Source organism: Drosophila tropicalis, unplaced genomic scaffold, assembly GCF_018151085.1.
Source record: "Drosophila tropicalis isolate 14030-0801.00 unplaced genomic scaffold, ASM1815108v1 contig_1109, whole genome shotgun sequence".
Taxonomy (NCBI): Eukaryota; Metazoa; Arthropoda; class Insecta; order Diptera; family Drosophilidae; genus Drosophila; species Drosophila tropicalis.
In genome coordinates, this window is record NW_027172477.1 from 695118 (window position 1) to 707995 (window position 12878).

The 12878-nt window shown below is 34.9% G+C and overlaps 1 protein-coding gene across 5 annotated transcripts in view; it reads right to left on the minus strand.

Moving 5' to 3' along the window:
- LOC137573675 (bicaudal D-related protein homolog) overlaps positions 1-5737 on the minus strand; it is a 29374-nt gene extending 23637 nt beyond the window's left edge. Inside the window, exons 1-2 of one of the 5 annotated variants that reach the window (XM_068285704.1) lie at positions 5521-5737; positions 2984-3168 (exon numbers count right to left, since the gene is read on the minus strand). In XM_068285704.1, the coding sequence (XP_068141805.1) occupies positions 2984-3151 (168 nt within the window). In that variant the 5' untranslated portion in view covers positions 3152-3168; positions 5521-5737. Of the gene's footprint in view, positions 1-2983; positions 4114-5499 lie in introns of those variants that run through there. The other 4 variants (XM_068285684.1, XM_068285687.1, XM_068285678.1 and 1 more) reach the window with 4 other exon arrangements.
- Positions 5738-12878: the final 7141 nt, after the last annotated feature.

Here is a 12878-nt window from a genome sequence, read left to right on the forward strand (position 1 = left end):
CCACACATAGAGTTTTTATTTAGCCAAATTAATTGAAATATACTTAATATCTAAGGTCAGGCAGGGAGGAGCAATAGTGACTGATGGAGTCATCATACCATTCATTGGACTGGGTCTGGAAATTTAAATGACAATTGGCCCCAAACCAATGAGTACAAAAAGTGAGTTGACCTTTGTGGTTAAAGTCAATTTTTGCAGCATGTTGTTGTTTTTTGCCTTTTTGTGGTTGCTTAATGAAAAGTGGAACATGGGAATTTTAGCGTTTCTCTACCCTATATATGTTTGGAGTAAATACGAATGGTTCACTATATATACGAATGGTTCACTCCAAGTCGCAATGGTCGCTAAAACTACTTGAGAATTACAACTCTGAGTTCACCATGCTCCCCTATTTGCTTTAATATTACTTTTTTAGGTTGTTTACATTTAGAGTAATATAGATTTAAGAGCAGTTTTCAATTTTCTTTTTCCTAGATTTCCAAAATTGCTTAAAAACTTCAAAAAATGCAAAAGAATTCCAAACATTTATATAAGACCATCAATGTCTGTAATAAACTAATAAGTTAATTTTCCTTTTCCTTGTTTAGACTTTTTTCATTTTGAAGGGTATCTGGGAAAACGACAAATGCTTTTTCGCACATTTTTCGCCGGTATGCAATAATTTTAATGGCTTTCTGGAGAAGTGAGAAAACTGTTGGCGAATTTCGTTAGTCGGTTAACTAATGAAAACGATCAATAATAGAAATTAGTCAATGGGGACAAAAGAGAGTAAAGGCATTCATCACAACATTGTGGCAGAAACAGGATATTACATAGCCAGAAACCCAAACAATTGGCCTTCGCACTTTCATTTTGTAAAAATGAAGATGAAGTCATACAACGTTATTTAAAAAGCAAGCAAGTAGCAAGCGGTTTGCATGACTAAACCCCCTTCGAAATGACAAAAACCAAAAACAAAAAAAAAAAACGTAAATATCCCAATTCAAGTTCAACGTTTCATTTTGTCCTCTCTTTGGGTTACTGACACTATCCACACCATCGTTTCCTCTACCTGTCTACCTACCTACTACTGGCCATAACTCGAACAACTGCAGCCAATGGATTGGTATGTCATTAAGCTAAAGGTAGGTGCTCTAGGTGGGTTACTCGGTGGTGGGTAGCATATAATTGATAAGAAAACAATGTTTTTTTTTTTTTGTTGGTTATTACGGTTCGACGACTGACAGTCAAAACAAAAGTACATTAGCCTAACTATCATTTCGGAAGTGAGGTGGAGAAATAGGAGACTTTCTATGTAGTAATATGCTAATGAACGACCACGAACTTGAGCTAGGCAATAAATATGCCTTGAACCGTAGTTAACTTCGGGGTCTATCTATTATCTATCGGAAATTCTTTTCTATTGTCATTTTCAGTCTATGTAAACAGGTGAAAAAACCAAACTCTCTTCCTTCCCTTTCCCCGCCCACCCAAAGCGACGGTTCAAGGTCGACAACAAAACAGACATTTGTACCCAACGTTGCCTTTTGGAGCTGTTAACAGCTCACACACTCACACTTAGTAGCTTTCTGAGTGCTATCAGCTGATAGCCACACACTTGCTAACAATTTAAAACTGTACAAAAGCCTATTAGCCACTGCAACTATAATGCTAAGTAACCAACAAAATAACTGAATAGAAGAGTAAGAAAATCAATAAAACTTACGGGAACAAACATACCTATACTATATAGTTCGGTAGTTTACTGCGCGTGTGTGTCTAAAATGACACATGGACAGGCAAAAAAAGCACTTACGTTGACCACAATTGAAAGAGCAAAACCCCTCAAAAAAAACCAAAAAAGAACTAAGTAAATGCGTCTTCTCTGTATTTGTTTGTCTAAATATTTAATACTTCTTTCTTTCCCCCTCGAACTATTTACGCGCATTGCAGTTGACAGAAGGAAAAAATAATCAATATGCACTAAATAATTCACAGGTATTCAGTCATCAGTCCATCTGGGAATATGGCCAATATGTGTGGGTCTACTGTCTACATACACACATGTACATACGTATGATATGTACGTTTGTATGTGTATGTATATATGGAAAAGGTCATACCTAAGTAAACGCCACACGTCAATACCTGATTATCAATGCAAATCCACCAAATGACTCACTGACAAAATTCCCACAATTTTTCATACGACAGTGCCAAGTGGTAAGGTAAATGCAATGCAAACTATCAATCCACTAAATATTTGATACAAGGGTTTTATTTTATTTTGTTTTATTCATTTATACTGCATATTTATATAAAGTACATCTGAGTTAATGTAAAACTTCATTCAATGAAACAGGAACACTTTAAGGAGAATTTAAAGTCTCTAGAGTAGTAAAAACACATAAACTTCTTTAAGATAGTAAATTATAACTCCAAATCAAGAGCCTCGCAAAGCCGTAGCCATCGAATCAGGCTTCAAATTATATATTATATAATATTAGGAGACAAAAAGAAGTAGTTGTAGATTCACTTATGAGTACGGAAACTTTGTCCTTATCCTCAAACAATTTTCAACAAATTTCCGAAGAGAATCGTCCTTTGTTTCTTATAAATGTTGATAGTTTTCAAGAAATTGTTGATAGTTTACAACTATGTATGTATGTATGTATGTCCTATAATGGTAATGATACTAATAGAGTTGTTATTTCATGCGTGACTTAGGATTGCTATTGAAACCTTAGTTGGATGCACATAGCTCGCATAAGAGAGAAACAAGTTTTCCAGTTCAAGAACTTTCTGAACAGACTGTTTTTCATATATATTGAAAAATCGATCTTTTTAAAAATTGGTATCAACATTAATAAAAATTGTTCAGAAATTGCAATGTTTTAGATCTGAAATTCCATTTTCGATCGATGGTTTCTTTCGTTACGGCCCTGTTCTACAGGTTTCAATATATTTTGAATGTATACTTAGTGTCTAGATATCTCTGACTCACCTCAATTTTGGTTGAATAATCCTCAATGAGTTTTTCCTGCTGCTTAACTAGTTCTTCATTCTTCTCAAGCAGAGCTTTACCCAATTCGGCTGCTAACAATATGTCGGATTCCTTTTGCTGAAGTTGGGCCCAAACATCCGGTTCGTTGTCGTGTCTTCTGGCCTCCATGGCGCTGATGTAATGTTCTAAATCAATTGAAGCGCCAATTAGCGATGATGATGATGTTGTTGATGAATTGGATAAAGATAAAGAAGCCAATGTTGAATCGTTGTTATTTGTTGCACTTGTTGCAATTGTTGTTGCTGCTGGTTGAACGCTAAATTGACGTGCGCGTTTTGATTTGCTATTATTGTTGTTGTGGTTGTTTGATATAGATGAGGCAATACCGGCAGCAGTTATAGCATTTGCTAGCTTTGGTTTATGCATGATCGTTGTTAGCAAGAGAGCAGGACAGATAGTGTGTGTGTGTGTGAGACAGAAATAGAGGGAGAGCGAGTGCAAGGGATTGGCCAGGAGAGGAAAGGGTAATAGGCCAGTTAGGTAGGTAGGTAAGTTGAATTGGTCAATTGATTTGATCAAAGTGTTTTTTCGTTTAGGTTATTTTTTCGATTTTTGTTTTGGAAAGGGTATATATTACGATACAACGATCAACGACAAATGTACAGCACACACACAAAATATAATAACACAAACAAAAAAGTAATAAATATATTAAGATATTATCGTTTTTGGTTTTTGGCTTTTGTTAGCGGCGTTTTTTAAATTTGATTTTCTTGCTTTTTGATTATTATTATTTTTTTTTAATTTTTTAGGGTGTTAGTTTGGGTTTTTAGATGATGTTGTTGTTGTTGTTGCTCTTGCTGCACTTTTGGTAGTTGTTGATGCTATTATTGTTGTTGTTGTTGTTGGCATTGTTGTTGTTGTTCCAAATTGATGTTGATAACGACGTAGATAATGCTGACAATGATGATTGTGATGATAGTTCCATATCCATTATTGCTGCTGCCCTCCACATAATATGTATATCAAAGCAAGCAGCTTTTCATGCGGTATGAGTAGAGTAGAGTAGAGTAAGATTCCGTCACCCAGATCAGATCAGCGACGAATGTTTTCTTGTTTTTGGTTTTGAACTGTATTAGAATTGTATGAAGGGTATTAGGGTAATATAATACAAGAGTCGAAATGCTGGCACGTAAACTGAGCTTAAACTAACCAAAATAAGGAGTGTATTGGTCACGTTGAGCACGTTTTGCAGTGTTTGAAGGTTTGAAACACAACAAAACAACAACAAAAAAGGTATCTAAATACAGAGTGTAGTGTGGATGAGTGGAGAGAGGGGGGAGAGTGTGTGTGATGACATATAAATACCGTGTGTTAAGCAGTACAGGGGTTAATATACGTTTAAATGGAATTTTTTTGGTTTTTTTTTTTTTGCAGTCAAAAGCTTAATGGGTTATGCATAATGATTTAGTTTTGATGATTTTCCAAAAATTAATTAGATTTAAATGGTGTGAATACTCAAGTAGAAAGATCTTAAAAGCACACGTCAAATGTTAACAGAATGAGTTCAAAATCTATTGAAATATTCGAAAATGGCAAGTGTTTGCATATAAAATACATTTACTTTGTTTTGAAATAATGATTTATGTTCTATGACGGACAATTTGTGCTAGCTTTTAAGATCTTCAATCATTATTTTGGCTAGTTTCAGGTTTAGGCCAAGTAGATAATGTTTCTAGGTAGCTTAAGATTTATGAGTGATGACATTCTAAGGGTTATTTCACATTTCGCCACACTTTCACGTCAATAGAGCGAGCGATCCCAGAGTAAAGAGAGATTTCTTCATAAGTTTATGGATTCAACTTGAAGTTGGGGTACATATATGTTTTTGCATATATAGCCATATAGCCTAGAAACCTCAAAGTGCTTATGACTTTTTCATATTGTATGTAATTTGTTGGCTTTGTTTCTTTAGTTTCTAAATTCAAATTTATTTGGTTTTTTTGACTTAGTTGTATTATTTGTTATATGGTAGGTAGGCAGTATATATGTATATAGAAAATCCATTTGGCAAGCACTTCACGCTCTGCTGCATTTGGTAGTAGCAGCATTAACTTTAGTTGTTTGAATTTAATTTACGTTTAAGGTGTTTTTGTTGTTGTTGTTTTTTGGTATATTTTTTGGCTAGCAACACAAATTACATATAGACAACTGTTGTTGCGCATTTCCGTTATGTATGTCACTTTTTTGCTTTATATACATTTGTGTATATACATAGCTCGATATCTGAGAGATTATTGACAAAACAACAAAATAGTGCCAAAAACACAGAAGCAAAACAAAACCCACAACAAAAAAAAAATATCACAAAAAATTAACGATGGAGACGAAGAAGAAAAAACAAACAAACAAAAAAAAAAACAACCGGAAAGTATCTTTGAGATACTTTCCACTTTCGCACAGAGGTTAACTAGAGTCTTAACTATATTTATAATCTATAGATAGATTTATTTTACATATGGTTTTATGGCAGAAACCTCGGCTAAAAGCTGAAACAGCAACACAAAACAAAATACAGAAACTGAAACAGAACTTCCGATTCGAACGGGAAAAAGTCGCGTATAATTCGTTTTGTTTTCACGTATTATTGGTGTTGTTTTTGTTATTGTTGTTGTTGTTATCGTTATTGTTGTGTTTGAGATATTCTTTGAGAGTTGTGATTTTGTGCCCGCTGGGGCGCTCTGACACACACGAACGTTCGCTATTAACTGAAACTCTGAGCCATACCATACAATGCTACTACAAAAATTGGCAAAACAAATGAGTAACCAAGCGACCAAAACGAAAACAAAGCTTGCCAGCCACGTTAAGTTCTCTTAACTGTGTTGAGTGTGAGGAAGAGAGAGAGAGAGTGGTAGAGAGCGGTGCGAGGGTAGTGGTAAAACTCTTAAGAGAGCGCTAAACAATAAAGAGAGCACGAGTTTCAAGTGCTTTTCAGGGTTGACAAGTAAGCCAAAGTATAGACAATAAAGTTGATTAGATTACTAATATACATACATATGTGTGTGTGAGTGTGTGTATATATGCACGATAAGTGAGTCTAAATGTTGTTAATAATTACTTACTTATTATCAAATACAAGGTTAGCTCGATATGAATGTGCAATGCAGATAAAAGTTACAACACAATCGATTTTTGGCGATATTCTATGAGATCCAAATACCCTTTACATATTCTAATCATACATTTATCAATCCACAAACATAGATAATGAATTTGGAAAATGAAATTTTGGATTCTTTCCAAAATGTCTTGATGTCTTGAAATAATGGTAATGGAATGGAAACTCACTGTCACACATAGCAACATCTCTCCGAAATAGTACATATATCCTTTCGATATTTGTAATATACATACACACATATACATATGTACATACATACATACATATATGCAATTATGGCTGATTTTGGTTTACTGGATGAAGCCGTTTTATGATACTAACTTATACTTAAATACTTTTGTCCTTGAACCACCCTAAGGAAGCGAATCAAACTCGAATGATCGAGTATCGATCATTTGTTTCCATTTTGCGAAAATGTCCAAGTATCTTCCATCTCTTTCTTTTTCTATGCATAAATTTGATACCGTGTATCGATTCTCCACATATTTCACATGTAAGATTCAAAATTTGCTTAGTATTTACAGTGAAAAATTAATCCGTATTTCACTTAGATGTAATAAGGTGAAAAATTTTGAAGTTATTGAGGACCGCGACAACCCTAGACTTAACCATAACAAAAACTTTAAAACCATGAACATGTATAGCCCATCACAAGTACGGAAAACAACTCTCACTCTCTCTAGCTCTCTTAAATGACATCTGTTCCACTATGAATGTGGAATGTCTCTTGTCTTTACTCTTAAGCCGTAGTTTGCATTGAGACTGACTTACGAAAGCGGCCAACTCAGTCGGCCAAATGAACAACAATGAAACTGAGCTCGGCTATGGCCCAGTGTTAAAGGGGGCTAAAAGTTGTGTTGGCCAGAGGGGGGGCGAGGAGGAGTAGACCTGGACCTCCAAAGCCACAACGTGCATACAGATATATTTCAATGAAAAATTTACATACGACGCTAAGCAAACAGCAAAAACAACAACAATGGCTGGCTAGCGAAGGGGGGAAGTAACTAAGAACGGCTATAACAATAGAGACCAAGACAAGATATAGACAGACCCCAAAAACCGAAAGACAGAGCGAGATGGGGTCTAGTGCGTGGTATCCACATCCACTTATGGCTCCTTGAGCTAGGCAGGCAAACAACAAGCATGGCATGGCAAGGCACATGCACAATAAGCACTTCAAGTGCCCAGCACAGTGGCCAAATAAAGATGGTCTTGCAGCCATTGTTCTTAGGTAGCCATCAACCTAGTCATCATCATCATCATCATCATCATCCATGTTGTTGCGTGGTCTTTTGTTTATGTTATACTCGTATGTGCCTTCCATTTTCCATTTTTTCCCATTTTTTTGCTTTTTGCTTTTGGCGCCGGACTACTGTTTGGTCATTTACCAAATTGAACTAGCCAGGCGTAACTAACCCGAGGTGGTTTCTGTTTCAAGAGTGAAACTTCCGGTCTTCCGTTAAAGATTAATCGCATTGGGTTTTCTCAATCTCAATCTCGATCCATTCTTGGGAGCATTTGTGGGGCATCTTCTTCAGATGATTCTTCTCAGGTCTTCTTGGTTTACAATGTATGTACATATGTTCTTGAGATCTCGTTTATAATATACTCTCGCTCTTGTTCCATGTTCCGCCAGCAGTTAATATAAATCTTATGGGTTCACCTCAGTTAAACTGGTTTCGGTGTTGCCTTTGCCTTCTTTTTTTGTTTCTCTGCTCATTTTGTTGTTGTTTTTGTTGTGCTCTGCATTGCACTGACGTATTTTTCTCTTCTTTTGTTTTTTTGTGTTTCATTATTGTTACATTTTTTGTTTTTGCGAGAGGGTTTATAAACTTTATAATGGGTTTCGTTCATACTTCAAAGGCACTAAAAATTAAACAAATATTGGGATTTCTCATAATTTTATCTCTGGTCAATAAAAGTAAATTAAAGAAAGAAAGAACAAATAATTAAAAGATTTTACCTTTTTAATTATGCCAAGTTAGTCATCATTTGCACAAGAATTAGGTTTTATTAACAACTTTTGTTTTTATTATTGTTTTTTGTTTTATCTTATTTAATTTATCATTCTGTTGCTGTAAATTAACATTTCTTTTTTCATTCCAAATCGGTAATTAATATTTTTTTATGCGCAGTTCCGAGTTTGAGCCTCGTCCTTTTATAAATTGTTTACAAGAAAAGTTTTTACTCAACAATTCAAAGTGTTAATAACTTGGATCAAACTTTCCTTGAAAATTATTTTAAAGCGCCAAGGATAAAACAAATTAAAAATTTACAAGTCATTCTAAAGGTCTAACCAGTAGCGACAGATCCTTTAAGGGCGGCAAAAAATTTGAGACATTTTCTTTTTTATAGATTTCATTCGCTTTTTATATAATACTAATGAAACGTTTTGAAGTATTAAATTATAGCCTTAAGTTGGTCATTCTATTGAGATGATGTACCGTAAATTTTGTGGGCGTATCTCTAACGGTTTTTTTTTTTAAATTAAAAAATATAAAGACACATTTTTAAATTTTTAAAAATTTATCGTACACCTTCGGACCCTAAGAAAAGGTTTTATTATTTTATTTTAATTTTGGCCCAAATTTATATGTATTTTTATGGTCTCTCGTCTTGGCGTCATTTAAAGCAACTAATTCATTTTTAGGTATATCGTAGTGAATTTCCCGTCGAATGATGTATTGTTTCTTAAAATCGGATAAAAACTAGATAGACTTCCTTACCTCGCAAAGGAAGTACAAAAGTAAATCTAGAAGCCCAAAAAACAGTAATTTTAGATCATTAGTGGAATGTTCTTTTGAAAATACTTCTTTTTTTTTTAATATAAGAAGAATGGCGAAGGATACTATTAGATCCTTAAGACTTCTTCAAAAGAGCACCCTTCACGATGCCCAATGATACTCTTGTGATTATAAAACAAAAATTATTAAACAACAAAAAAATACTTTGACACAAACTATGTATTGTTGTATAGAATATTTAAAAGAAAAACAGTTGAGTAGTTTTTGAACTACTTATTATAGGCACCGATTTAAATATTAGGACTTTGAGTAAATCGTTTCACATCGCTCACACGTTCCGATGTGACCTTATAAATTCCGCTATATCTCCGAACATAATTTTCATATTTCCTCCAATTCTTTAGGAAATAATCTCAAATATATTTACATTCCAAAAATGCAAAATTTGTCTTCATCAAAATCCCCAACTATAAAATTTTACATCTGAGAATGAATGAAATTTTCAGAATATATGCTTTATTATAACCATCAATGAAATCTAGATTTGTTTGGAAAGAATTTCTTCGATATTTCATTTGGAACGGACGCCAAAGGTTCATCAACTATGTTCATAACATTATGCATCAAATGCAAAGTATAATGTATATTATAATGGTTTAGTAAGTGGGAGAGGATAAGGATTCAAATATTCCTATACTCGGGTTTTCGAACATAACCAAAATTATCGTTGTAAAAAATATCAAGGATAATTTTAGTGTGAGGTTTTAATATCAACTTCAAGATTACTTTCTGATGAGAAAACTGAAATGTAAATTTTGAAAAACCGCTCGAAAATTGGCAGAATTATAGGCTCGCAGAGTTTGAATTATTTAAGAATACTCAAAATTTAAATTAAAGCAGTTACCACTTTCGAAAATCGTTTGCAATTAGGCAAAATTACAGATTCTCAGGGTAAAAAGTTTTTAAATTTTTTTAAAATTTAATTTTGTGAGCTGATTTCTGAAATTGTATTTCTGTTTTAATTCCCTTGTAGGGTATATAGACTTCGTATTTTTATCAGCAATTCGCACTTTTGTTCATACACCTCTCTATACAAATGTGTACATTTTTTATGTTTTTTGCAGCGTTTGGCATGAGTCAACCACCAGCCACAAGTCCGAGTTTTAGATACGAGAAGCACTCTATGGGGAGAGGGAGGGAGGGAGGGAGATCATTACAAAGCTTTTTATGAGTGTTGCTTTTCGCCTTTTTGCGCAATGACTAGAGTTCTGAGATTGGGCTTGGGTTGGGTTATTGGATATGTGTGTCAATGGCAGTGAAGGATCTGTCACTTTTGTCATTCCTCTTGTGATGGTCACTGCAAGCAGACCGCGAAGTGGAGAACAAAAGTCAACGCCTTTGCCTGTTGCTCTGGTAGCTTTTAACCCAGAAACTGTATCACTATAGAGAGTGATACATACATATGCATTACGAAATACACTTGGCCAAAAAGAAAAAAGAGTTACCGTAAAAAGGTTAGTGAGTTGGGCGTGAGAATTTGACAATGAAATGGTTAATGGGCAATGGGTATGGCCAGTATTTGCCATGTTCTAAAGAAGCAGCTCTATAAAAGTACAGCAATAGTGTGTAAAACACTCTATGGGAGCCAGAATCTCTCAACTCCATTTAGAGGAAGTGCACAGACGAAGACGAAGAGTTAACCAAAGGCCAGAATAGGGTCAATTCGAGCGCGAAAGGGCAGTGGAAAAAAAAAACAGATATAATGAAAATTGTTTTCCATTTGCAGATGGTAGGTCGGTCGGTTGGACGGTTGGACGGTTGGTCGTTTGGTCGGTTGCAGCGACTAATGAAGGGGTGACGGGTAAGGGCGACGGGGTTAGGTTACTAGTCGGGCGCTGCTGTTATTTTGGCCATCATGGTTTATGGTCGGAACAGTGTAATAGTTTCTGGCCATTGCAGCTGTTGTTGTCATTGCCTTGTTTTTTATTTTTTTCTTTTTTGTCTTGTGGTTGTTGCTGTAATTGCAGGCGGCATTGAAGTTATCTATGTTTGTTGTTGTTGTTGCTATTGGGCAAGAGGACGGAAACGGTCTTTTAACACTTAAGAGAGACACTGAGCAGAACTTAAGAGAGACAACTCAGATGTGGGTTACATGTGGAACTTATGTTAACCGCTTAAATTTGGTTCTATAAGAAAACTATACTAAGTTTTGGAACAAACATCCGTATTGTACGATTGCTTCCTTAATAAAATTACTATATGTTCACCCATTTATGCTAAGCATCAAATTTAAAACCAGAGTGCCGGGGCTAACTTCGACCGCGTCAAAGTTTGTATACCCTTGCAACTTTTTTGGTAACTCTATCCTTACCTATTAGCCATCAATGTGGAAGAACGTTTTATATAAAAAGGCTTATATTTGCGAAAGAAAGGCCTACAATCATACGAAATAACGAAGATATTGATCAAAGTCACTGTTTTCCACCGATCGTTCCTATGGGAGCTATATGATATAGTCACCCGATCTTTATCAAATTTGGCATAGTCGCTTATAGGCGTAATAAACTCTCTAATATTAAGTTTCACGACAAGAGTTCAGAAAATAACAAAGTTATTGAGAAAGTCACTGTTCGTGACTTTGGGGTTTGTATGGGAGCTATATGATATAGTGGTCCGATCCGGCTGAATCCGAGATATACAACGCCTGCAGTATATACAAGCCTACGTGCAAAATTTCAGCTCTGTAGCTCTTACGGTCTAGGAGGAGTTTGCGTTGATCCAGACGGACGGACGGACGGACGGACATGGCTATTTGAACTCGTCTCGTCGTGCTGATCAAGAATATATATACTTTGTATGGTCGGAGATGCTTCGTTCTATGCGTTGCACACTTCTGACCAAAATTAATATACCCTTTTTGCAAGGGTATAAAAAGATAACTAAAATCATGTAATTTCAGATGACAAAAGAGAACTGCGTGTTTTTATATTACTTTTAAGAAATGCAGGTTTGAAAAAGAATGAAAATATGTTTTCTTTTTTGTTCACCAAATTTTTGATAAATTTTCAATACGAAAAATTCGAAAAGTTTTCCATAAATGAATAAAACAAAGTTTATTTTATGTAAAATTAACTTCCTTCATATTACAATTTCAACATATATAATTAGGGTGCTAAGAGCTACAGAGCTGAAATTTTGTACGTAGGCTTCTATATACTGCAGGGGTTGTATGTCTCGGATTCAGCCGGATCGGACTACTATATCATATAGCTCCCATACAAACCACAAAGTCACGAACAGTTATTTTCTATGCTATTATCGTGAAACTTAATATTAGAGAGTTTACTACGCCTATAAACGACTGTGCCAAATTTGATCAAAATCGGGTGACTATATCATATAGCTCCCATAGGAACGATCGGTCGAAAACAGTGACTTTTGTAAATAACTTCGTTACTTTTAACGCGATTGCTTTTAAATTAAACATTTCTTAATTTAATATATATGTTAATGACTGTGCCGAATTTGATAAAGATCGGGTGACTATATCATATAGCTCCCATAGGAACGATCGGTGGAAAACAGTGACTTTGATCAATATCTTCGTTATTTCGTATGATTGTAGGCCTTTCTTTCGCAAATATAAGCCTTTTTATATAAAACGTTCTTCCACATTGATGGCTAATAGGTAAGAAAAGAGTTACCAAAAAAGTTGCAAGGGTATACAAACTTTGACGCGGTCGAAGTTAGCCCCGGCCCTCTGGTTTAGTACTATTTTAGAAGAAAAAGTTATTAAGTAACACCTGAAGATCTTATGAGTTTTAAATATAATCGATTTGGGGCGAATATTGCATGAAGTGCGTGGCATGAAAAGAATTTAAAATTGGCAGTCGACGAAAAGAAAAGGCACAGATCTTGTGGAGTTTTGTAGTCTGTTTTTCATATTTTTGTAATATATTATAGCATT